Source organism: Lingula anatina, chromosome 10 (assembly GCF_051362555.1).
Source record: "Lingula anatina isolate TDL-2025a chromosome 10, LinAna3.0, whole genome shotgun sequence".
NCBI classification, from domain to species: domain Eukaryota; kingdom Metazoa; phylum Brachiopoda; class Lingulata; order Lingulida; family Lingulidae; genus Lingula; species Lingula anatina.
The window spans coordinates 14,726,956-14,748,374 of record NC_141776.1 but is presented as its reverse complement, the minus strand read 5'-3'; the positions used below and the strand labels follow the sequence as shown (position 1 = coordinate 14,748,374).

Here is a 21,419-nt window from a genome sequence, read left to right as displayed (position 1 = left end):
TCATGTGCTAATTTTTTGTACATTTGATATCTACATAAATTATATGTCCACAAATACAGTTTAAAATATCGACATCGACCAAGGCACTTACAAAGTATGACATCGTTAACTTTTTGCTTGCGTGCGCCACGGAAAAACGAAATTCTTTGAATGATCAGTACATTATCCGTACATTACTCGAAATTCAACAGAAGTTTCCAAGGTGCATACGAATTTTTGCTCGGGATTCATCCCAAAGCATTACATGTATGCTACTTAGAACGTAGCAAATAATGTCACCAAAATATATATATATAACATTTCTCTCAAATCTCGGTATGTTACAAGCTATGTTAGTTGAATTATTTGGGCAAAAATACCACTTTAATTATCTCCGTGTTTTTTTTTTATATACTTTTCCCCGTACCACCTAACATGGACATCAGCCATCTACTAGTAGATGTATGTGCGTTTTCTTGCTTTAGTCACTTATTCCACAAAAACCACAAACAGCAATGTCAAGATGAATACATAAGATAGATGTCAACTTTTCTGAGAATAATTACGGAAATGAGAATTTTGTTTATTTATACAGTAGCTAAAAGGTCACGAAAAAACCCTGGATGAAATTGCAAATAACCATCCCAGCAACAACAAAGCCCAAGCATTACAAAGTAATTTAAAGCACATTCTATCTTTCTTTTTATCTGAGAAAGTTTTGTTTTGGATAAACAAACTCCGTTCAACAACAATAGTGTACTATGACGGAGAGATGGCTTCGTCTGATAAAAGGTAAGCATCAATTACCAAAGATGCTATATAATTACGACTATATTATGTGCTGTCCAACATTTACCGTGTTTAAAGACCACGTAGGTAAGAGAACTGTTTGCAACGCTAGTCGGCAATGGCACACGTCACTAGAGCTGTCTTCTTGCTTGCCATTATCATACACTGCACAGCGTACGAGATGTACGCCCTCAATGGAGGCCCTTGGGGAACTTGGACCGCCAAGAAATCATGCCCTGGGCTGAAAGTTAAAGGGTTTCAGTTGAGGGTAGAGGGCAGGCAAGGGCTAGGTAAGATATATAAATTGCATAAATTCATTTTATACTTATCAAAAGAATGTGACGGTATTTTCTCATTTTCCGTCGATGTCGATAAATAAGTTGTATAACGAGCGACGACTTTCTGTGGACCAGGTCGACAGACAAGTAGAAATTCAAAATTTATATTTTGTATTCTTCACATGTTTAACAGACATATCAGCTAAATTTTAGACTTCATTGTAGTCAGGATTCTCAAACTTAAAATTTTGAAATTGTTTCAGCCTAAAATGGAGCTCAACTTGAAAGGATCTATTCCGGTAAATTTTAACAAAAACAAAGCAGGATTGCCATAATATTTTTCATTGATAAATACTGATAGAAAGAGATAGTTTTACGCGTATATACCCGTTATATATATAATTATTATTATTATTTTTTTTGGGGGGGGGGGGGTATTTTCTATTGACAGAAGTAAACTCCAATGCACATTCTTGTTTCCCATTTTAGGCGATGATTCAGCCTTGAATGCGATCGCTCTAATCTGCGAGAAGCACGCACATCTCTTTCCACATGGAGGAATCTGGGGCTCGTGGGGGTTGGCAGTGTTTTGTAGTGCCGACAGGTAATGATGGTTTCCTGTTCTGTATTAATGGTAAACGGACTGACAGACGGTCATGAAAACATATATATACTTACAAACATACATTCATCTATATACATACGGTTCATCTATATACATAGAGGGTTCAATCAACATCACTGCTTTCTTCTTGTTTAATAAAAAAAGTTACATTGAAAAAGCACCTAGGAAGATAACTTATAATTCAGGCCCGTAGCCAGGGGGGTTCGGGGGGTTCGAAAGAACCACCCCTTTTGCTGGGAAAAGGTCCACTCTGGGTAAAATCTGATCTATGTACGTGACGTTTATATGGAAAAAGGTCCACTTTTTCAGAAAAAGAACCCCCCTTTTGAAATTGCTGGCTACGGGCCTGTAATTGTTTTAAAGCGCTTATGTAAATTATAGTTGATCCCTTTATTAATTAATTTAACCTTTGCCTGTCTTGCATCATATTTCCTATCGTTTCAGTTACGTTATTGGCTTCCGCTTGAAGGTAGAGGGACATCAGGGCATCTTCGATGATTCGGCAGCTAACGATCTAGAGTTGAAGTGTAGCGACGGTGCAGTACTCAGCTCCGGTAACGGTGGCCCATGGGGGTCCTGGTCGGCGTGGAGACTGTGTAATAAAGGTTACTTCATCTGCGGTCTAAGAGTCAAATTTCAGGAGAATGTAAGAGGCGACGACGACACTGCATTAAACAGTGTGGCCTTCGAATGCTGTACCTAGAAAACGTGCCATTGGCCAAGGGCTCTTTACCAATTAATGCGCGCTAACAATATCCTGATGATTGGAATTCGAATTCTTCGGTTTTATCTTTAATCTTGTCAAGTTGTTTTCTGTCACTATTTAATCAAGGTTAAGCATTTGCATCAAGATATATAGGTAGAAAAGATTATTATCATCGCCTACTTTACCCCAACGTCAACAGGCCCGTAGCCAGGGGGGGGGTTCGGGGGGTTCGAAAGAACCGCCCCTTTTGGTGGAAAAAGATCCACTCTGGGTAAAATTTGATATAGGTTCATAAAGTTTTTATGGAAAAAGGTCCACTTTTTCAGAAAAAGAACCCCCCTTTTGAAATTGCTGGCTACGGGCCTGGTCAACCTTGTCGAAACAAACGTGCTTTTCCCCAAAGTATTTGACCCTATTAAATTGTTCTGTAGAACATTATTGCATTTACGTTATCACGAATTTCGACAGCTAACGAAGTATAAACGGTTTACAATTTAACGGTTACTAATGCCAAAACTCGATACATTTTGGTGCAAAACCTATTCAGTATGATTAAGTCCACATTTCCTGAGAAAGTGTAGTTATCTTAACATGCAGAGTCGGATTGAAATAAAATGAAATAAAAATGATTAAATGTTTGTTCAAACTCTTGGAGAAAAGAGAGAGAAAAAGAGAGAGAAGATATTCGCTGATGTCAAAACGCAAGAAAAAAATTTGCACATTTTCTGAAAACGTCTCTGACTTAATTGATTTATCCTGCATTAAGAATATTCGTTTATCTCGAGAGAGTGCATAGAAGTTTAAATAATTATTTTTAATATTCTTTTTAAAAAAATTCAAGGATAGATCAGTCGTAAATTGTTCGACCATGGGAGTTCATCTAAATTTCATGTCTCCATTCCTACCCCAGCGAGAACTGATTCCACTGATTCGGAAAGTTTTAAAACTTTGTGGGGCAGTTCCTTATTTGACCATTGGATAGTTGAAGGCCAATTAACTTGTCATAATATAAACGCCAATATGAAAAGGCAAAAGCCGGGATTGATTTGTCTTCATTACATGGTGGTATACAGCAATACAAACATTTTGTGTGCGTGTGTCACAATTTCAACTTTATCTATTTCTTGATCAAATCGTCTGTCAACCTTTTGTGTGCTATGTATACCTGAGTCTACATGGGAAAATGCTCATGTTACCGACCTCAAACTGGAACGGAACACACATTTTTATGCGTGCAAATGTATGCGGAGTTAAGATTCAAACCAGAGTAGCAAAACGACACAATTCTTTGACACAGTGCATAATGTACATGTATGTTGAGAAAAATGTAGAAATTAATTTTTTTATTTCTATATTCTTACTAGATTTTTGAGTTGTTGAGGGCCGATAAATGAATTTGTTATGGTCAATACGTCATTTAAATGTTTATATAAAGCTCAGTTTCGTAAAAATAAAATAAGGGAAATTGATCTTTATTAAAAGATAGATTTATATCACAAATAAACAGCATAAACTAAACAATCACTTTTCTACGCAGTGTCAATAAATAAATAAGCAACAACTCATGTGATAATTTTTTGTACATTTGATATCTACATAAATTATATATCCACAAATATAGTTTAAAAGATCGACATCGACCAAGGCACTTCAATTACAAAAGTTGGAATCTTTGCATCTGCTTGCATGTGCCACGAAAAAAAACGAGATTCTTTAAATAATCAATGTATTATTACTAGAAATTCAACGGAAGTTTCCAAGGTACATACGAAATTTTGCTTGGGATGCATCCTAAACATTACATGTATGCTACTTAGCATCTAGCAAATAATGTACAAAAGGCTCAAAGAATGATATAAAAAAGGTTTTAAAATATGAAAGAATTTTCTCAAATCTCGCTGAGTGCTAATACTACATGTTTGACACTTTCCACGTTCGGGTGGTTTTTCGTCTGGTATACCACAAGATGGTTATTTGTCCCACTCGAAACTTTTAAAGTTTATAAAAATATAATTATAAATAAATATTATATTCATAGTCATAAGGAAGGCGTCTTTAGAAAATGGGAATCCGAACTGCTCCATTGCAAACCGAATTATATCACTTAAACGTTGTTCAAGGGCAGGAGAGACTCGACCCTCTTTAAAATCTATCTCCAGCTTCTTCCTTCTCGAAAAAGGAAGGCGTATTTACTCCAAAATTCACCCTTTCAGAGATTGGAAGATTTACCTTTTGCCTTCGTCATTAGAACCTAAAGGTCAACTGTTTAAAGTAATGGCGGTATTGCCTGATGCATTTAAACACATGCAATTCAAATAGTGGAATCCTTGAATCTTCAAACTCAGACAGTACGTTGTTTTCTTCCACCAAAAGATGAGTAAAACAATGATAAAACCAAAATTTCTTTCTATAATGCATTGTATGCCCTACGTCTGAGACAAATGGCCTCATGTAGTCAAGTATTCACATCACACGCGGTCACCAGAGTGTTCTTCGTACGGCGGTGGCATTTGGTTCTGATCATGCTCCGAACTCCTTGAGGCATACCTCTGACCACGGAACCCGTGTTTTGGATACTCTGGCGTGGGGCGTTCCCCGAGAGGGTACTCGTAGCCCTTGTTTGAGGTCCCCTTCTTTTGGCTTCCCTCACGTGCGTGAGACTATAAGAATATAGAAAGAAAATGCACGGCGTTTTAAGGCTATAAGAGAATGGCATACACAGCAGTGATGTTGGTTGATGTTTAAGAAATTGCCGTGAGACATTCTAAAAACTGAGACGCATTACAAGTGACTCCTGAAACGTCGTTTCTGTTAAAAGGTTAGAACAGTTTAGAGCCTTGCAGAGAATTAGCTAGATATATATCCTTGAAAGTTAAGCTAAACAAACCCCAGTTATCCTGGTAGGGGGTACTTGAAACACAGAGTGACTTTTTGAAGATTTTCGTTTTGACCAATTTGGTCCAAAGGGTTTCATTGGCATCAGCGGTATGATTTACCTTTCGAGATCGAGAGCGTTCGTGGGGTGCATCCTTTCCCTTCCTGAGTAACTTAAAGTAAAACCCCACGCACAGTAATGCATAGATCTGAAAATAAATACATACATATTTGCTAAATAATTGATTGACCTTTGATTTCACGGCAATTGGATTGATTGTTTAGACTATCGGGGTTGTCGTCTTGTGGGTTTGGTGAAGCTCAATTGTGCTATAGAATACTTATTATTTATTAATTATCTAATAAGGTGAAAGTACATTTGTACAACAACTATAACCTAGCCATATATTCTATAACTACGAATGATAATTTATAAATATAAAATGATTACACAGAGATTGAAATTCAGACAACATTATAGTCCTGGTATATATAATTAATCACTTCATATGACTTTGGTGGTAAGATTAGTTCTTACTTGCATTGCTGCCTATTTTAACAGAATGAGCCACATTTTTATGGCACGTCGTTGTAAAAGATATTTAATTTGAATTGTTCGATTGCAGTTCTTTTCGTGTCCAATAATATTATACGGACGTTCCCTGGGTGCTTTTCAAAATTGGGACGTTTTAGGAAAACAAGTTTTATTTTTCCCTCTGGGGTAACAGAAAAAGATTTCTTAATAACGATTACCTCATAGCTGGGAAAAATCTGACAAAATTATGACAGTCGACTTTTTTTCTAAAAATTTTAATGGTGGTAGACGGTACAACAGGGAGGTTTACAAGACGACGACATTCGGTAGTGAAGAAAATTTTCACTTACGTTTGACGATATTAGCACGAGGAAAATGCAGATTGTTATTATTCCCCATATGACGCTCACTGAAAAGAAACGCATTTGAGATTTTTAATATGGGATTATTAATATTATTATTTGCCATACCAAGCACATCGAAAAAAATGGAGTTATGATATTTCATATCACAATCACAGTAATAGAAGTTGTTCAATATACAACGAAGCCATGCCATAAATATAGGACTATAGCAACACATGAATATGATCTTCACTTTTCACATCCTCATTTATGCAAATAATATTCAGACACCATATATATATATATTAACGAAAGATGCATTGAATTTCCTGATAGCTTTCTTTAGTAATAACAAATTAACAGAAATAAGAAATGAACGGATGGATTAACCAGATATACAATTTTTGACGTGTTTCATTATAGGAATTACTTACCGTACATGAAATACATGATGCAGTCGCCGATGTAGGCCAATGAGATGATCACAGTCGTAATAACCCATGGAAGAAACAGCCAAGGGTTCTTGTTTTTCTTTTTGGAAAAAAATTAAAATATTCTGATCAAAATGTAATGAATAAATAATGCGTTTTCAAGTAATTTGTAGGAAGCATTTTATATATCATGAGCAATATTGTTTTTGACATTGAGCAATGGAAACATAGTAATAAGCATAGCAGACGCATTATGCATAGCGACAATCATAAAACTTTAACTTTGACAGAACTATAAACATGTAAATACTCTATTCCATTTTAACATTTCTTATATACCGGGTATTCTAACATATACATTAAAAAAAAAACGTTTCCTTACCATACAAACGCCAAAGAAGAGTATGCCGGAGGTGAGAAGCCATATCACAGCCAGGACTATGATACAGGTGAGGTACCCTGTCAGTGGGGCGTAGTGATTGGAGACTGTGTATCCTCTCAGGTAGTAGGCCAGATGGCTCGTGTATTCTGTAAGTGGGAATTTCAACTAGATTTTCAGGGTGTCTGTATGTCTGGCATGCAATAACTATGGTGCTCTCTCTCTCTCTCTCTCTCTCTCTCTCTCTCTGTGTGTGTGTGTGATACATTTAAGTACGTGTATTTCATAATGCGAACAACAGTCTCAATTTAGTATATTTAACGAATCAAATGGCTAAAAATCAGAGTGAATTAAATGTCTGTTTACCTACCCCATAAATTAAACGCATCAATCCCTATCATCACACAACTCCATATCTGCAAATATAATATAATATAATATAATATAATATAATATAATATAATATAATATAATATAATATAATATAATATAATATAATATAATATAAATAGGGCACTAAATTAATGCAACATTTTCCTCGTCATTTTTCTCGTGCAGTCTTCATTATACTGTCCTCATTATACATGTAACAAGTATTCATTTCGAAAGTAGTATCCGGGTAGAAAGTGACGTTATCCCCTATATATCATTGAATCACGCCATTCATATCCTGATTTATGAAATTGTTGTTTTTTTGTTGATGAAGCCATGAACAAACCATATATATTTTTCAAATGTTTTTTCTCTCTCTCTCTCCACATCTCCCCCCCCCCCCCACTCTCTCTCTCTCTCTCTCTCTCTCTCTCTCTCTCTCTCTGACCCATACACTGACCCTGTACACTGCATTTGTCACTATTTACGTCTGAGCGTTTCCACATCCTCGAGTATGGATACGGCTTATTAATTTTCCCTCTATGAGCAGGTGACACGCTTTAATATCTGCTTTATACACGAAACCTGCATGTCTTAAACACACAGTACGCGTGCCACTGTGATATGTGACCTAACGTCTTACTGTGTTATCTATTATGCAGTCAGTAAATATTTCCCTAGACAAATGTTGAATTAGGTATCAAGGCTTCTAGGTACGGAGAGAGCAATTAATGGCCACTTATCTTCTTAACACTTGTATAAGTACATGTATTGAGCGAAAAATCGCAAGGTGACTCCGATTTTGACTTAACCCTGTCTATTGGCTTGTACATTGTGGTACTACATATAGAAACAAGCTCTATCCTCTATAGAACTATAAAACAAAACACGTCGACTGATATGAAACCCATAATCACACTGACAGGCTAAGAATACCAGGGGAGAATATATAGATGCACTATTTTTTCACTATCGTGTCTCAGATATGTGAATCCTTTGGATATTTATAATGAACGATTCTTCTAATACACCTTCAGTGTCAGCGCTAAGCCCCGACTTTCATGTTACGAATAAAGCTTGTCTCGTCATCATTGTCATTATCATCCCTATCACACTAAATATATGACACTCAGGGTACTTACCGACGACCACACCCCTGATGCGATGGTGCCCTGGCGAAGGTTCAGGCATCCCAGACACGTGTCCATCACCATGGTGTCCTGAAGATCTTTGGCTAAGCACACAATTTGTTTCTGTTCCAATTCAAATGACAACGGTCGCTGGTTACATAGTTTCTAGTGGCGTTTTATAACCCACCTGTTGTTGTCAGCGATCAGGCTTTAAGATGTATTTCGATATTCATAAGACAGAAGACGCTTGGATTACATATTCAGGATTCATAAGTATATTATTGCTTTCATGCGATGAGATTCCTTTCCAATTACTGGGGCATATATATATTAACAATCCACTGGGTTTATCAGGTATTGGTAGTAACAGCTGTTATATAGTCCCACATGCCCGCGTCTCGCTGACACAAGTCGTTGATGGCTCTTCTATGTACTTGAAATGCTTGACATTGATAACCTATAGGTTGGATGAATACCGGTCTGTAGTTGTTCAGCAGTTTTAACGACCGACTCTTAAAGATACATGTACTCGTACCTGCAATCCTCAGGTGCTTGTTTATTAACTATAACTTTTTTTTTCAGTTGCAGACCTGACGTGTCTGGGAGTACCGTGAATAAAGGCTACGAAACCAACCAGTTCCGATACACTCAACTTCACCCTGAATTCCGTCTCCTTGTTGTGCTGTTTATTTTACCAGCATCAAATTGATAAGACGCGGCCACAACATTTAAAATCTCCGATGCTGCTTCACAAACTACGTGACCCGATTTGTCGTTAGTTTTCTATTGCGTAGTTTTATAACCGCAGCCCTTGGAGCTTTAAATAAGTGGCATACCGCCCATTGTTAAACTGCGACAGGTAAACAAAACGCGTAGCCTTAAGTCGATTCACGGGCCGTTGAAATGTATGAATATAATGAATATATCGATTTTTCTTCAGCACAATGGTTGGGATTGAATTATTAATACTGCGGTGGGCTGGCTTATTGGGTTTGTTTGGCCACGGGTGATAACATTGTGTTGCAGTTTGAATGGAAATGTGGTAGCGGTGACTGGGTGTCGGTTAATGCAATATTGGGTTTTTTTTTTTTTTTTTTTTGGGGGGGGGGGGGTCGTTGACAGGACTCAAGAATACTTGCTATGATGACAATAACGAAATTGGCAGGTTGCAATTTCAAAACATACAAATAAATAAATTATATAAATTACTAAAAATTGAACAATTTAAAAATAATCAAAATAAATAGAAAAATAAAAGAAAAAATAGAGAATTAGCCCACGATAACACAATCCTAAATAACCACAACTTTGAAATACATGACAAAAATAGTGAAATGTATATCGTAAATATGTATAAGTTTATTCAACATTGTAAACAAAACTGGGAATTTTTTCTCTCCTTTACCACTTCCAACATTTGAAAATAACAAGATTGACCTTGGTCGGAAAATCTCTCTCTCTCCATACACTCACGCACACACACACACACACACACCCTATTCTCTAAAAATGATAATTTATCATACAGTTAGATATTTTAAAATTTTTACATGTGTAGGTGAGTTAATCTCTACTAAAATACAGTACGCAGTCTTTTTTTTATTAAGGACGACTCTAACTTGTAATGCTATAACCGCTAATAAACTATTTGCAAACTGTTTCTTTGAGGTTACCAATAAAATTATTTTTGTTACTTTAATTATGTCTCCTCTTCAGAAAAAAAATGCACATCTGGCTTGCACTATGGTCATTTCAGTTCTCGTATCTTGTGACTTGTTGGGTTTTAAACGGATTTGAATAAGTGCTAGTATGTATATGAGCAGTAAAAAAATACTGTATCAAATCATTATTGAAAATAAACCAGCAGTCTATCTTGGCGTAAGTTTGATGTAGATGCCGTCCTCTGCCTTCATCACCAAGCTTATCTTCTTCCTCGGGGTGTGGGTTGGATCTGTGGACAGGGTGAACCTAAGAACGGGCCAACAGAAAAATTTTATAATCATAACGGGAATGTTTAATGAGAGTAACTGGAGAGGAGATCAAAGGCGACTCGCTGTCCCCTAAAAACTTTAAACAAAAAATCTTCCTTGAAATTGTAGTTTCAAATGAATAATAATAATAATAATAATTATTATTATTATTATTATTAGCAAAAAAGCAAATGAGTCTACCGATAACAACAGAGACACGATCCATGTATTTTGCTAAACTCTGGCTATGACAAAATACGAGACTTATAACATAAAACAAAAAGTTAAAGAAAGTTGTTAACGGAACGTCCCCATACCTGTGTAATATCCTAGCTATGACAACCTTCTGCTCGTGCATGGCGAAATTTTGTCCGATACAATTTCTGAAAAGAGATAATTTCATCACATACAATCTCAACCATCTCAAAAGCATCAATCACTAACAAAAACTTGGACTGACTTGACTGTTAAAACACGTTTGTCATAATATACAAAGGTAATAAATAAAGAAAATAAAGGAAAACCAAATATAAATATATTCACCAATTATACATACCTCCAACTATAACTATACGGCATACTCACAGACATGCAAAAACCGTATGATTTCTCACACTTGAACGGATTAAAGCAAAATTCTTTAGGAACTATAGGTACAGAATCTATACTTCTAATAGTACCTTGGTCCGGCAGAAAATGGTAAGTAGGCGAACGGATCCATCTTTTCTATATTCTCTGGTGAAAACCTTTCTGGTCTGTACTCCTGTGAAATAATGGAACGGGATTTTCTTTTAAATTAAATAATTATGACCTACTCCAGAGTTACGTAACGATTGACCCAAAAGAAGAACTCTCTGTAAAGAGTATTACAGACACAATTAGGTTTTACATCAAGCCAGAAGAAATACAAAATCTTATGCGACTTATGCAATTAGGAATAACTGCGTGCATGAGAATATTTAAGAAAATCGTTTTCATTCCTTTTGTAGCCCAAAACTTAACCGACTAGATTTAATGTTATTAACATTTTTTCTATTTGTCTATTTAGTTTAGTAACGAATAAGCATTGTGTAACGAATTTTCTGCAACGCATTCCAAAAAATATATCACTAATAAATAAATAAATAAATAAATAAATAAATAAGATACAAACATATTATAAAAAACGGTTCAGTTCAAAGTAAATTTTATAAACATCGATACAATTTGCTTTCATGACGTCATTGACAAGTGGCTTTCCCAGCTCACTTACCATATCATTATCCCATATTGTGGGGTTATGATGTAATGTATACAAATGTAGGTCTAAGAGAAGACCACGAGGCAGTGTCACCCCATCTATTTCCATATCCTTACTGAGCTCTCTCTGTACAAATGGCACTGGCGCATGGAGCCGCATCCCCTCTTTTATACACATCGTCAAGTACGGTAAATTGTGGATATCGTCCCTGCATAAATAGATTAATATGTAAAACTATTCAACTGAACTAATTTGCCTGACAACATTCCCCCATTATAGCATTATTGCAACGTTGCGTCAATCCCCAATTTCTACGATAAAGATGTCTTAATTCAAGCGTTAGACCTTTTGAAAACATCAAAATAATTATAATAATAATCCAAAAAATGTCAACATCTTTCTTTTAATTGCCAAAGTACAAACTTTTCATAACTGCCGAGAAAATTTCGACTTTAAAGCATATTTCAATGGCTTTGCCGCTAAAAATGTACAGCGAGTATCTTACCAGGTAACGGTTTGGTCCTCCCTTCCATCTAGCAGGGCGTCTATCTCCGCCTGAGCTCGCTGTTGAACCTCGGGATGTTCTGCCAGAGAGTACAGGTTCCAGGAGATACTGCTGGCCGTGGTGTCATGGCCTGTAAGAGGGTTCTGACTGTTTATGGAGTAAAGTGTTACGTTGGCGTTCGCACTGACAAATGCAGATTTAACTGAATTAACAAATGGAGTAGAGTTTTGAAATTAAAAAAAATTCAACGTTTATCCCGAATTTCTCTCAACCTTATGGAAATGTAGGTTTCGGAATTTTTAAAGATAACGATTGGTCATTATTCATACACATATTCAAAAGCCGAGCAATGACCTTTTTCTGAGGCATTGATGCGAGCATGGAACCAATAATTCTTTGCAATTGCCCAAAAGTATAATTTGCACGCTCTCTCTCTCCCTCTCTCTGCTATAACACGTTTATTACGCCTACCTTCAAATAAAAATGTGTCAGCTTCATCTCGTATTTCTTCATCAGTCAACCCTTGACCGTCAGAATCTCGAGCAGTTAATAAAATGTCCAAAAAGTCAAGATAGCGTGCTCGCTTTTTGTTGCTGCCTTTCTCCTGCTTCTGAAAGCATAGTGTATGCTATTTGTGTGATTCACGTGTTAAAGGGATGATAACTCTTCGTATGAGATCTATATTTCACAATAAAATATTGTGAATAACTCATAGAAATATAATATATTCTGTTTGACGACAAAAACAGCAGCTATAGCTATTATTCTGATATCGGAGCTTGTCTTCAGATCACGTGACCTCCACTGATGGCTGTAGTCTGTTATAATTTCTTAAGAGATTTTAACAAAAAACCAAACTTTTTAGAAAAAAACAGGGACTAACTTTGAATGTAAAAATGGATTCATTAACCATTGGTAAAGATGGGAAAATTGTTGTTTACTCCAGGAAAATTCATTTTTTGGCCAAAACGAAGAGTTATTATCCCTTTAAATAACCTTGCTGCTTTGTTGTCCCTTAATCTAAGCTCCCTTATCAAGATTGAAAGTTTGCAGGAAATTCGCTACAAATTTGCCGCAAAGTAAACAGTTTGCAAGAAACTGTTCGTAGGTTGTAGTAAGAAAAAATCGTTTCTGCAAGAGCATCTTAAGTTTAATATCCCTCAAATTTAAAACGGTAGGTCATTTGCATGGTAAAAACAACCAATTTACAGATTTGCGGCAATATATAAATATAAGGAGGGAAAATATCCAAGATTCTATTTTACCAAAGTCTCTCGCCTCTTTCTGATGATCTCTTCAGATACGCTGTGAACATATTTGCAGTTTTTCTTGAACTTCCTCCCTGTAGGGCTCAGTCGCCATATCCACTCTAGGTGGAGCCACGGGGTGCTAGACAGAGGCAGAAAACATTGCCCAATCATTGAAGTCTAGCTGCTTTAAATTCTCATCGACCGTTGAATGATAACAAGTACAAGAGCTCAAGTTTTGAAACATGTTATTAAATATACGGACTGACAAATACTGTGCAGAGCACCATTTCTCAGTCCCCATGCTCGTTACACCCATCAACTCGAACGTGGAACCGCCTGTATTACTAACACAATCAAAAATAGTACATTAGATCTTGTTAAATAAAACTTATCCAATTAAGCAAATGTGTCAGAGAAAGTGTACACCACAACTTACAGAACCCTGTGCATCATGGCGTCCTGCATCTCTGAGACAGCGTGGACGTACGGGTGACTCTCCCTGAAATATAGACATTTTTGAGACGGTGAAACAAGAACAGAGAAGAGTTTCATACGTGGACATTTCATATTGTATCCCTTTGCTTTGCTCGATCTCTGCCAGAGGTCATCTAGTTGATGACGTCATTTCTTTTGTAATACCTTTCAGTTGACACAGTTAAAATGTGCACGGAATATCAAGAGAAATATCCGGTACAGTGTAGAAAAATTTTTCGACAAAAAGGGAAATATATATAAGTGTAACAAAACGCTGAAAGAACCAGTAAACCCAACCCTTACTGGAAGAAAGCTTTTGTATACTCTTACCCTTTCTCTTGGATGTCGTTTTCATAAGAAAATGCGCAACACAGGAGTATATCTAGCGTTGCCAAACTGATGTTACTGAACAACTCCAAACGCTCTCCGGTCTCTGCGCATTGTGACATTTTATGCTGCAAAAATAACGGGATAAATCCAGTCATGTTTAGCATGGGTGATTTTATGAATAGTCATTCATTAGGACATCCACGCTATCAACTTGCATTCGCCATAAACTTTCTGCGACAAGGTCTAGTCATTAAAAACTTAAATGTCGCCAACATGACAATACTCAAAATTCGTAGATCTATTGCTTATCGTCTTATGCTAATAACAGATAAAGATCTCTAGGTTTATTATGCCCTAAATAATTTTAATACTAGAATACACGTGAACGTTTAGAGTTGGCAACTCGGGTTTTGGTAATTGAGTTAATACCACTCACCAACAGTTTGTCAGCACCTTCATTGTAAACCTGAATATAAGGCCTCAGTATGTCAAAGTGGAACGCTGGGGTCAGTAGTTTTCGATTCCGGGCCCATTTCTTTCCCTTACTAATCAGCAAACCATCTCCGAGCCACTCTTTAAGCCATTCGTAGGCCAAAAAACTTGGTTTGGGCTCTGAATAAAAGACGGCTTCAATGTGACGAAGATGTTCATAAATATTTCATTTACTTGCTGAAAATTCATTCGAAGTACAAACGCGTATTTCAAATAATGATAATGGAAGTGAATAGAAGTATTTGTACATGTTTTATAGCAAGATTAATTTGTAAGTTTTTGTAAGTTAGTTAGCTACAAAAAAGTTACTATTTGTAAAAGATTACAACAAAGGCATACACTCGATATAAATATCTAATGCTGCACGTAGGATTTAAGCGTAATCTATTTTCTAAGACAATGAGAATGAAAGCGGTTTCTCCGAGATCGAAAATCTATCAAAGCAGCAAAAAGCAAAGCATTGAATAATTATATAATTTCAAAAGCAAGGCATGACGCTCCTTCCACAACTTTATGAAACTTGCTAAGTAAAAATTGGCAGAATTTCAAAGGATAACAGCTATTCATTTTGGCAAAAAAAAAAAAAAAAAAAAAGATTTTCCTGGCATAAACGACAATTTTCTCATACTTAAGAAAGGTTAATGAATTCTTTCTAATATTCAAAGTTAGTCTATGTTTTTTTTAAAGATTCTAACAAAGGGAAATCCTCTATGGAGGTCACGTGGTCCGATTCCAGAACAATTGCGCCAATCGCCGTTTTGGTGGTAAAATAGAATTTATTATATTTCTATGAATTGTTTACAATGTATTTAATGTGAAACATGAATCTCATATGAAGAGTCGTTATCCCTTTACCGTTTGATTCGAAAATGTGCCAATTACAAGCAACAACAAAACAAAAGCTCGATGTGGTTAACAAAACCGGAAAGTTATGCCAGGAAGACCGGGAAAATCCGCAATACAATATTGGTGCTCATGCAGGGGAGTTCAATTTCATACATAGTTATTGTAGTAAGTATGGTAGCGTTACTGCGACCGTTACGAACACACAGGGAGGAAATGGAAGGTATTTTTAGGTACAAATGACGTCGCCTGGTGATAACTAAACAATACCCAATGAAACCTTAGAAAACGAAGGCCTAGATGAAATAAAGTTTTCTTAAACAAACGCAAATACATGGAAAGGCATTGCGCCCCCGCATTAAACAACCATTCCGTTTCTGAGGCAAGCACTGGCAACAGAGACAAAACTATATCACGCAAAAAAAGCAGGTGCAAACGCAAGTTTTACGATTTTGGTAATTATTTAAGCTTCAAACCCGTTTTGAGTCGTACGTTCACATGACGAACCAATTCTATTTCTTTTACGGCGAATGTATATGACAAAGTGATTCAACTTAAAATTTGATTGCAATTGAGAGCTTGACCACCAGCTGTGAACCCAATGTTATATAAGAGGGCAGTCTTTATACTGACTACAATTAGTCCAAATGATGTTTCTGGTAACGTGCCACGAATATCTATACGTTAAGTCATTTGAATACGACTCTAAACGTGGCCAAAACTTGAGCTCAAATAATGTACATATCAAAAGAATGCCACTTAAACCTTTTATGATAGCTTTTAAGGTATCAGGAGATTTCAGTCCAACAAATGCTAAAAATGGTGTGATATTTCCCCTTTCTATCCTGGGATATTTGATCGCATGTTTTCGGTAGTAAGAAAGACCAGCTTCGTTCATTCCAGGAAACTGTAAATTGAAATCTTGGTATTTTATTAAACTTCCTGTAGTTGCAAACCATAGGACACAAATCTTTTACCTATTCTGAAGATATTTAATATATTCATTATCTATAATGAGCAAAGTCAGAATAGTTACAATTCCAATATTAGTTATATTGGTTATGTATGTAAACTTATCTGTAAAGTCATTATCTGAGAAAATTAAAAGAGCATCTTAATCACTTTCTACATTGCATTTTGATCCTGATTGAATTACGAAAAGCTAGCCAGTGCCAAAAACGTTAAAACCTACTAGCACATATAAAAATTTTACCGGGTCTGCTTTTGTTTTATTGGCGTTTGCCAGAGTTGATGTAGTAAAAAGAAATTTGTGAATTATTTTCAATTTTCATTTTTTTTTTTGTGATTTCGTGCCCAGTGACGTAACCGAAGACGGGTCGGGTCAAAATGCTACATAGGTCTGCCTAGCTCGGTTTGAAACCCGCCCAATGTGATGCATAACCAATCAGCATGGCGATGCTGGGCAAACACCTGAATAACCAGCAATTCTGCGGCTAGTTGCACTGGCAATTGTAAAGGGAAACTTGTCTGTACATGCACATGCATAGGAAGCTAGCTGAAGGGGTTCGACACGTTAGAATCCTACTCCGCTATTCGTTCAGATAATGCGGAGATAAACAGTGTCAGATATCTCCGTTTATATTATCATGCATATCAATGAATACTGCAGGTCAGTGCCAGGAAATTTTCTTGTAAACTTCCATCTTGGTTTTAGCAATATAAAGGCAAAAAATATTAAATAGGGGCTCATGACAAGAAAAAGAAAAATTAAAGGCAAAGTTTACAACTTTATAGAGCTACGTCGGAAATAGATTGCAACCTCGCCACTATAAGCAGCACGTAGAATATAAACACTTGCTGTGTGCAAAAAGCGTTGTATGGTTTGAACAACAAAAAGACGTTTTTACTCTGTTCAATTTTATAGCCCTCATATTAGAATAAGTATTTCATTTAAATGAAACTGAGAAAGGGCTATTTTCCCAAAATGTAGCCCTTTTTTCGTATCGAACCCCTTAAGCTAGAAGCTGCTGTTCCGTAACGATTGCAGGATCATTGACATGCTTTGGAAACATTGCACTAATTATCTCACAAAACTGGGAAAAGTGGTGTAAAAAACCTTGCAAAATAGCCCGAAATGCGCTTGGACATTTCAATCCCACAATAGGGATCAATGGCGTTAAAAATCCTTTTTCTATCCGAGGATATTTTGCCCCATGCTTCCGGTAGTAAGCAAGGCCGGCTTCGTTCATTCCTGGAAACTGTGGAAAATATAATCTTATTTAATTCTCCTAACTGAATACTTTCTAAATCAAAATATTGGACTTCTCCGTCCGAAAATGGGGAAACAAACACATTCCCGGTAACTTAGGGCTTTGTTCCCAATGACAATGAAAGTATGGCTCTACGTAGATCGATCAAACTCCGTGCGGGACTCTCGCTGAATGCAATCAGCTTAACAGATTAACACGCCTCCTCTTGTTTCCTACACACTGCCATAAACACAAGCTTTTCTGAATTGTACGCAAAGCCAGAAGTAGGGATTGTTCTGTTTATATGATTACATTCAGCGAGGATCCCCGCCGAGTTGGATCGATCTAGGTAGAACGATAGTTTGATTGGGAACGCGCCCTTAATTTTCCAGCAAAATAGTTAAATCCACCACCCACAGTGTGGCAGTGGTGAAGTATTAACTATGGTTAACTGTTACAAGACTCTGAAACTATAGACGTGGCACCCACAAATGACAATCCACGGAGAAAGATTTTTTATAGAGATATATAAGAGCGTCCCTGTATGTTCGTTGCGCAGTCTACATGTAATATGTACATAACTTCAAGACCCGTCATCTACACGTATATGGGTCTATATATAAACATAGATGCGAAAGTTTAGCATTTCGCCATTTTATACAACCGCGCCATATCGGGGAACGATTGCTTTAAAGAGATTGAAGCATCCATGTACCAAATATTAAGCACTCGGGTTGTTTACTTTTTCTATGGTGCAAATATGTCCAAAATAAAAAAGGTTCAAAACCTTGCTAAACTTTTGCTTCTATGGAAAAATCGCCAATCCTTGCGTATATGAGATATCCATTGGAACACATATTTCTCCCTTAACCTTGAGATTTCAGTACAGGGCGTAAGATACGGGGCACTTTCATGACCACGGACGGCAACAGTGGCGTCAACCAGGAAACCGTCCATACTGGGAATCTCCTTGCTTTTTGGCGATAGTATGCCAGTCCTTCTTCATTGGGCCCGGGCAACTGTCAAGAAATAGACATGTAAGCGTATCCGTAAATGCTGCAAAAGGGGAAAAAAAGGTATTCCCTTCCTTGTTCGACCAGATGGATGCATTTCTGCATACAAGGAATAATTTTTGTTACAGTTTTTGCCCATTGCTTCTTTACTTATCAATTAAGATTTGTACGTGATGCCTGGTTAAATTTTTTTAAAATTAAAACTGAAACTGATCAACCGCGTCATGGACATAACCGCGTGTAAAATGGAATTTAACTAGGGCCTGAGCGACCACCCCCACACATTCTCATAAGAGAACAAGAGTACTATACAGGCTGATTTACAGGAATATGGCTAATGCTAATTTTTTTACGCGTTTTAATTGAAAATGAAAAGATTTGAATTTGTTAATTTTTGTTATTGTCTCTCTTACAAGACCTTGACCTTTTTCCTTTGAAACCTTGACCTTCTAACGATAGGCCAACAGAGAAAGTAATTAGTGGCTAGTAATTAGTTAATGTGCTACTGTATATCAATTTAGAAGCTCGTTTTCATGCAAAAGTAGTGTTAGTAAAATTGGTCTGAGTGAAAGAGGTGATTTAAAATAGAAATTTAGCGACATTAGCCTACGTAGAGTAAGAGTTTATTATCTTAAAGCTAAACCAGTCGCATCTACATAGGCACCGGGCAATGTTATACATTGAAACAATAGTTTTATTGATTGAAAAAAAATCAGACCTTTTATGACTAATGGAAAATAGTCAGGATGCCGTATATGGAGGTTAGGAAACAAAAAAGTCAACCATCCAACCTTCAGTCTCGGAAAACGGTCGACCTGTTTGCGGTGATAAGCAAGCATACTCTCGTCTGGTCGGGGAGCCTAAAATTAATCGGCAAATTATACTGATTTTGGGGGATCAATTTCATAGATAAGTTTTACGTGTCCACTTTTGCTGTTTTTCGTGATATCTGCACACTCGCAATGTAAAAATGGGTCGGGAAATTATTGTATGGGTATGTGTGTGTGTGTGGGGGGGGGGGGGGTTACAAAGGTACGTATGTATGAGTATCGTATGTGACATGGGTTATATGCACAACTTTGAGCATGTGAAATCACCCTATTTTCCAGCGTTTAAAAATGAAGATACAAGCAGCGTATGGAATTTTTGTAACATGCCCAAAACATTCCATAGATATCTCTCTCCGGATATACACTAACTTTTGCCTGCGTATACGACGTATATTTTAGGGTAATTTTTCTCATACGTTGGCACTATAGATGTCACCGTATACATTTCTTCTACTGGTCCTCCAGTTATCTTTTCCCATGCGTGCAGAAGCACACGTAGGCCTCGATCTGCACATTCAAGTACAAGCAGGGAAGTTAATTGTGTATGTGACCCAGATCTGTCTATCATCACCCCAGATACAATGTGCTGAACGAAGTGATCTCGAGCATATGTGTAGCCAACATGCCAAGCTGAGATCCGGCCACGATGAATCAAAAGTGTGCCCCCTTTGTTCTCGCCACGCTTACCTTAACATCCGTCCCAGGTGTAACGTTTCAGCATCCAATTTAATAAGGTAGTCACAGCGGTCTACCCTAGGTTCTAGATTCCGGTATTGCCAGCTCGATCTTGATTTCATATATAACCCATGGTAGCAATACCAGTAAAAGCGACTCCACCACAAGGTATATTTAGCAAGCTAGCTTTTACGTTGCTCTGACACTCAGGGTACAGCGGTCAGATTGTGAGCTATTCAGGTGCAAAACAATAACAGACAACACGGACACTCAGTACAGACGCTGTCCCACCAGTGACATCTAGTTATATACGCACGAGAGAGTCAGGCCCCGTGACAGGTGTTTGTACGGCTAACTAGTCCCAACCTTGATTAATTTTTGACCCACTCACGTCGCACTAACCCTGATCTGTATGACTAATGAAGGCCGGACTGTGTACTTGTTACGCGGCACCTCGGTTTCTGAACACAAGATCGAACAACTTAAGTTTGTGTGTTTGTTGGGGAGGGGGGGGGGGAGAGGGGGAGTGCACTTTCCGACTTAAGGAGTATATTCACAGTGCAATATAGTGCCTCTTCGCTAACATATCTGCATTGTCTGCGCCTCTTTCTTTACTACATTTCACTCAAGGGACCGCCGTATTTCCTCTTAGCTTTACCCGCGGTTATCTTTTGAACACAGCCCTTTACACAAATAGTTCAAATAAGCACTCTACACCGTACAGGCACTTACCAGATGCAGGTGACCCCAAAACCAGTGCATGGGCTCGCTGGGCACTGGAGCAAGGATTTTGTAAAATCTCCTCGCACGAATGATGAGCCCCGCTAGCTTAACAACGCCATAAAACACTGGTATGGCTATCACTGCCAGAATTGCTGTAGCCAATCCAGATACCGCCATCTTGTTTTGACCCTCCAGTCTCCTATTCTCTGCTTAGCGCTGATAACAGGTTCCGAAGGTCACTTATTACGTAATGCGTATGGTAATTTGAACAGGTGCGGCGCGGTGTGATCTTCAACTAGACCTCGGACAGTTGCAAGTATGTTTCAAGGAAATTCTGGTTAATTTTTTTTTTTTTTTGGAATATACATGTAGAAAACCAGTTTACAAGTCCCCTCTTACTTTCTTTTTTAAATTTAAATTTC

The 21,419-nt window shown here is 37.2% G+C and overlaps 3 protein-coding genes across 10 annotated transcripts; 1 reads left to right on the top strand and 2 right to left on the bottom strand.

Moving 5' to 3' along the window:
- The first annotated feature begins 637 nt into the window (after positions 1–637).
- On the top strand, positions 638–3,011 carry LOC106155355 (vitelline membrane outer layer protein 1 homolog). 2 transcript variants are annotated; one of them, XM_013530150.3, is made up of 3 exons: positions 638–771; positions 1,536–1,650; positions 2,116–3,011. In XM_013530150.3, the coding sequence occupies exons 1-3, from the start codon at positions 741–743 to the stop codon at positions 2,372–2,374; spliced, it is 405 nt and encodes a 134-aa protein (XP_013385604.2). In that variant the 5' UTR covers positions 638–740; the 3' UTR covers positions 2,375–3,011. The 2 variants fall into 2 exon arrangements, with proteins under 2 accessions (XP_013385604.2, XP_013385603.2); XM_013530149.2 differs by lacking the exon at positions 638–771 and adding an exon at positions 823–1,058.
- Positions 3,012–3,833: 822 nt separating this feature from the next.
- LOC106155342 (uncharacterized) lies at positions 3,834–9,390 on the bottom strand. 2 transcript variants are annotated; one of them, XM_013530134.2, is made up of 7 exons: positions 8,455–9,390; positions 7,311–7,356; positions 6,944–7,089; positions 6,565–6,661; positions 6,137–6,195; positions 5,374–5,460; positions 3,834–5,037 (listed from the first exon to the last, which is right to left on the bottom strand). In XM_013530134.2, exons 1-7 carry the CDS (start codon positions 8,524–8,526, stop codon positions 4,846–4,848), a joined length of 699 nt encoding a protein of 232 aa, XP_013385588.2. In that variant the 5' UTR covers positions 8,527–9,390; the 3' UTR covers positions 3,834–4,845. The 2 variants fall into 2 exon arrangements, with proteins under 2 accessions (XP_013385588.2, XP_013385589.2); XM_013530135.2 differs by lacking the exon at positions 8,455–9,390 and adding an exon at positions 7,773–7,923.
- Positions 9,391–9,777: 387 nt separating this feature from the next.
- Positions 9,778–21,226, bottom strand: LOC106161178 (cytochrome P450 4F2). 6 transcript variants are annotated; one of them, XM_086996898.1, is made up of 12 exons: positions 21,007–21,226; positions 19,488–19,629; positions 14,648–14,823; positions 14,212–14,336; positions 13,844–13,906; positions 13,423–13,546; positions 12,629–12,767; positions 12,158–12,287; positions 11,665–11,860; positions 11,093–11,175; positions 10,730–10,795; positions 9,778–10,410 (listed from the first exon to the last, which is right to left on the bottom strand). In XM_086996898.1, the coding sequence occupies exons 1-12, from the start codon at positions 21,172–21,174 to the stop codon at positions 10,311–10,313; spliced, it is 1,512 nt and encodes a 503-aa protein (XP_086853024.1). In that variant the 5' UTR covers positions 21,175–21,226; the 3' UTR covers positions 9,778–10,310. The 6 variants fall into 6 exon arrangements, with proteins under 6 accessions (XP_086853024.1, XP_013393505.2, XP_013393506.2 ...); XM_013538051.2 differs by lacking the exon at positions 19,488–19,629 and adding an exon at positions 18,628–18,775; XM_013538052.2 differs by lacking the exon at positions 19,488–19,629 and adding an exon at positions 18,628–18,775 and having other exon boundaries at positions 12,629–12,764.
- Positions 21,227–21,419: the final 193 nt, after the last annotated feature.

Bases quoted from the DNA above. Each gene is read 5' to 3' on its own strand.
- LOC106161178 (XM_013538051.2), bottom strand. From the start codon at position 21,174: ATGGCGGTATCTGGATTGGCTACAGCAATTCTGGCAGTGATAGCCATA. The intron at 14,337-14,647 runs GTGAGTGGTATT...TTATTTTTGCAG, and splicing joins AAGGTGCTGACAAACTGTTG to CATAAAATGTCACAATGCGC. The intron at 10,796-11,092 runs GTACTATTAGAA...ATCTCTTTTCAG, and splicing joins CCATTTTCTGCCGGACCAAG to AAATTGTATCGGACAAAATT.
- LOC106155355 (XM_013530149.2), top strand. From the start codon at position 887: ATGGCACACGTCACTAGAGCTGTCTTCTTGCTTGCCATTATCATACAC. The intron at 1,059-1,535 runs GTAAGATATATA...TTCCCATTTTAG, and splicing joins AGAGGGCAGGCAAGGGCTAG to GCGATGATTCAGCCTTGAAT. The intron at 1,651-2,115 runs GTAATGATGGTT...CTATCGTTTCAG, and splicing joins GTGTTTTGTAGTGCCGACAG to TTACGTTATTGGCTTCCGCT.
- LOC106155342 (XM_013530134.2), bottom strand. From the start codon at position 8,526: ATGGTGATGGACACGTGTCTGGGATGCCTGAACCTTCGCCAGGGCACC. The intron at 6,196-6,564 runs GTAAGTAATTCC...GTTTCTTTTCAG, and splicing joins CATCATGTATTTCATGTACG to TGAGCGTCATATGGGGAATA. The intron at 5,038-5,373 runs GTAAATCATACC...ATATTCTTATAG, and splicing joins AACGCTCTCGATCTCGAAAG to TCTCACGCACGTGAGGGAAG.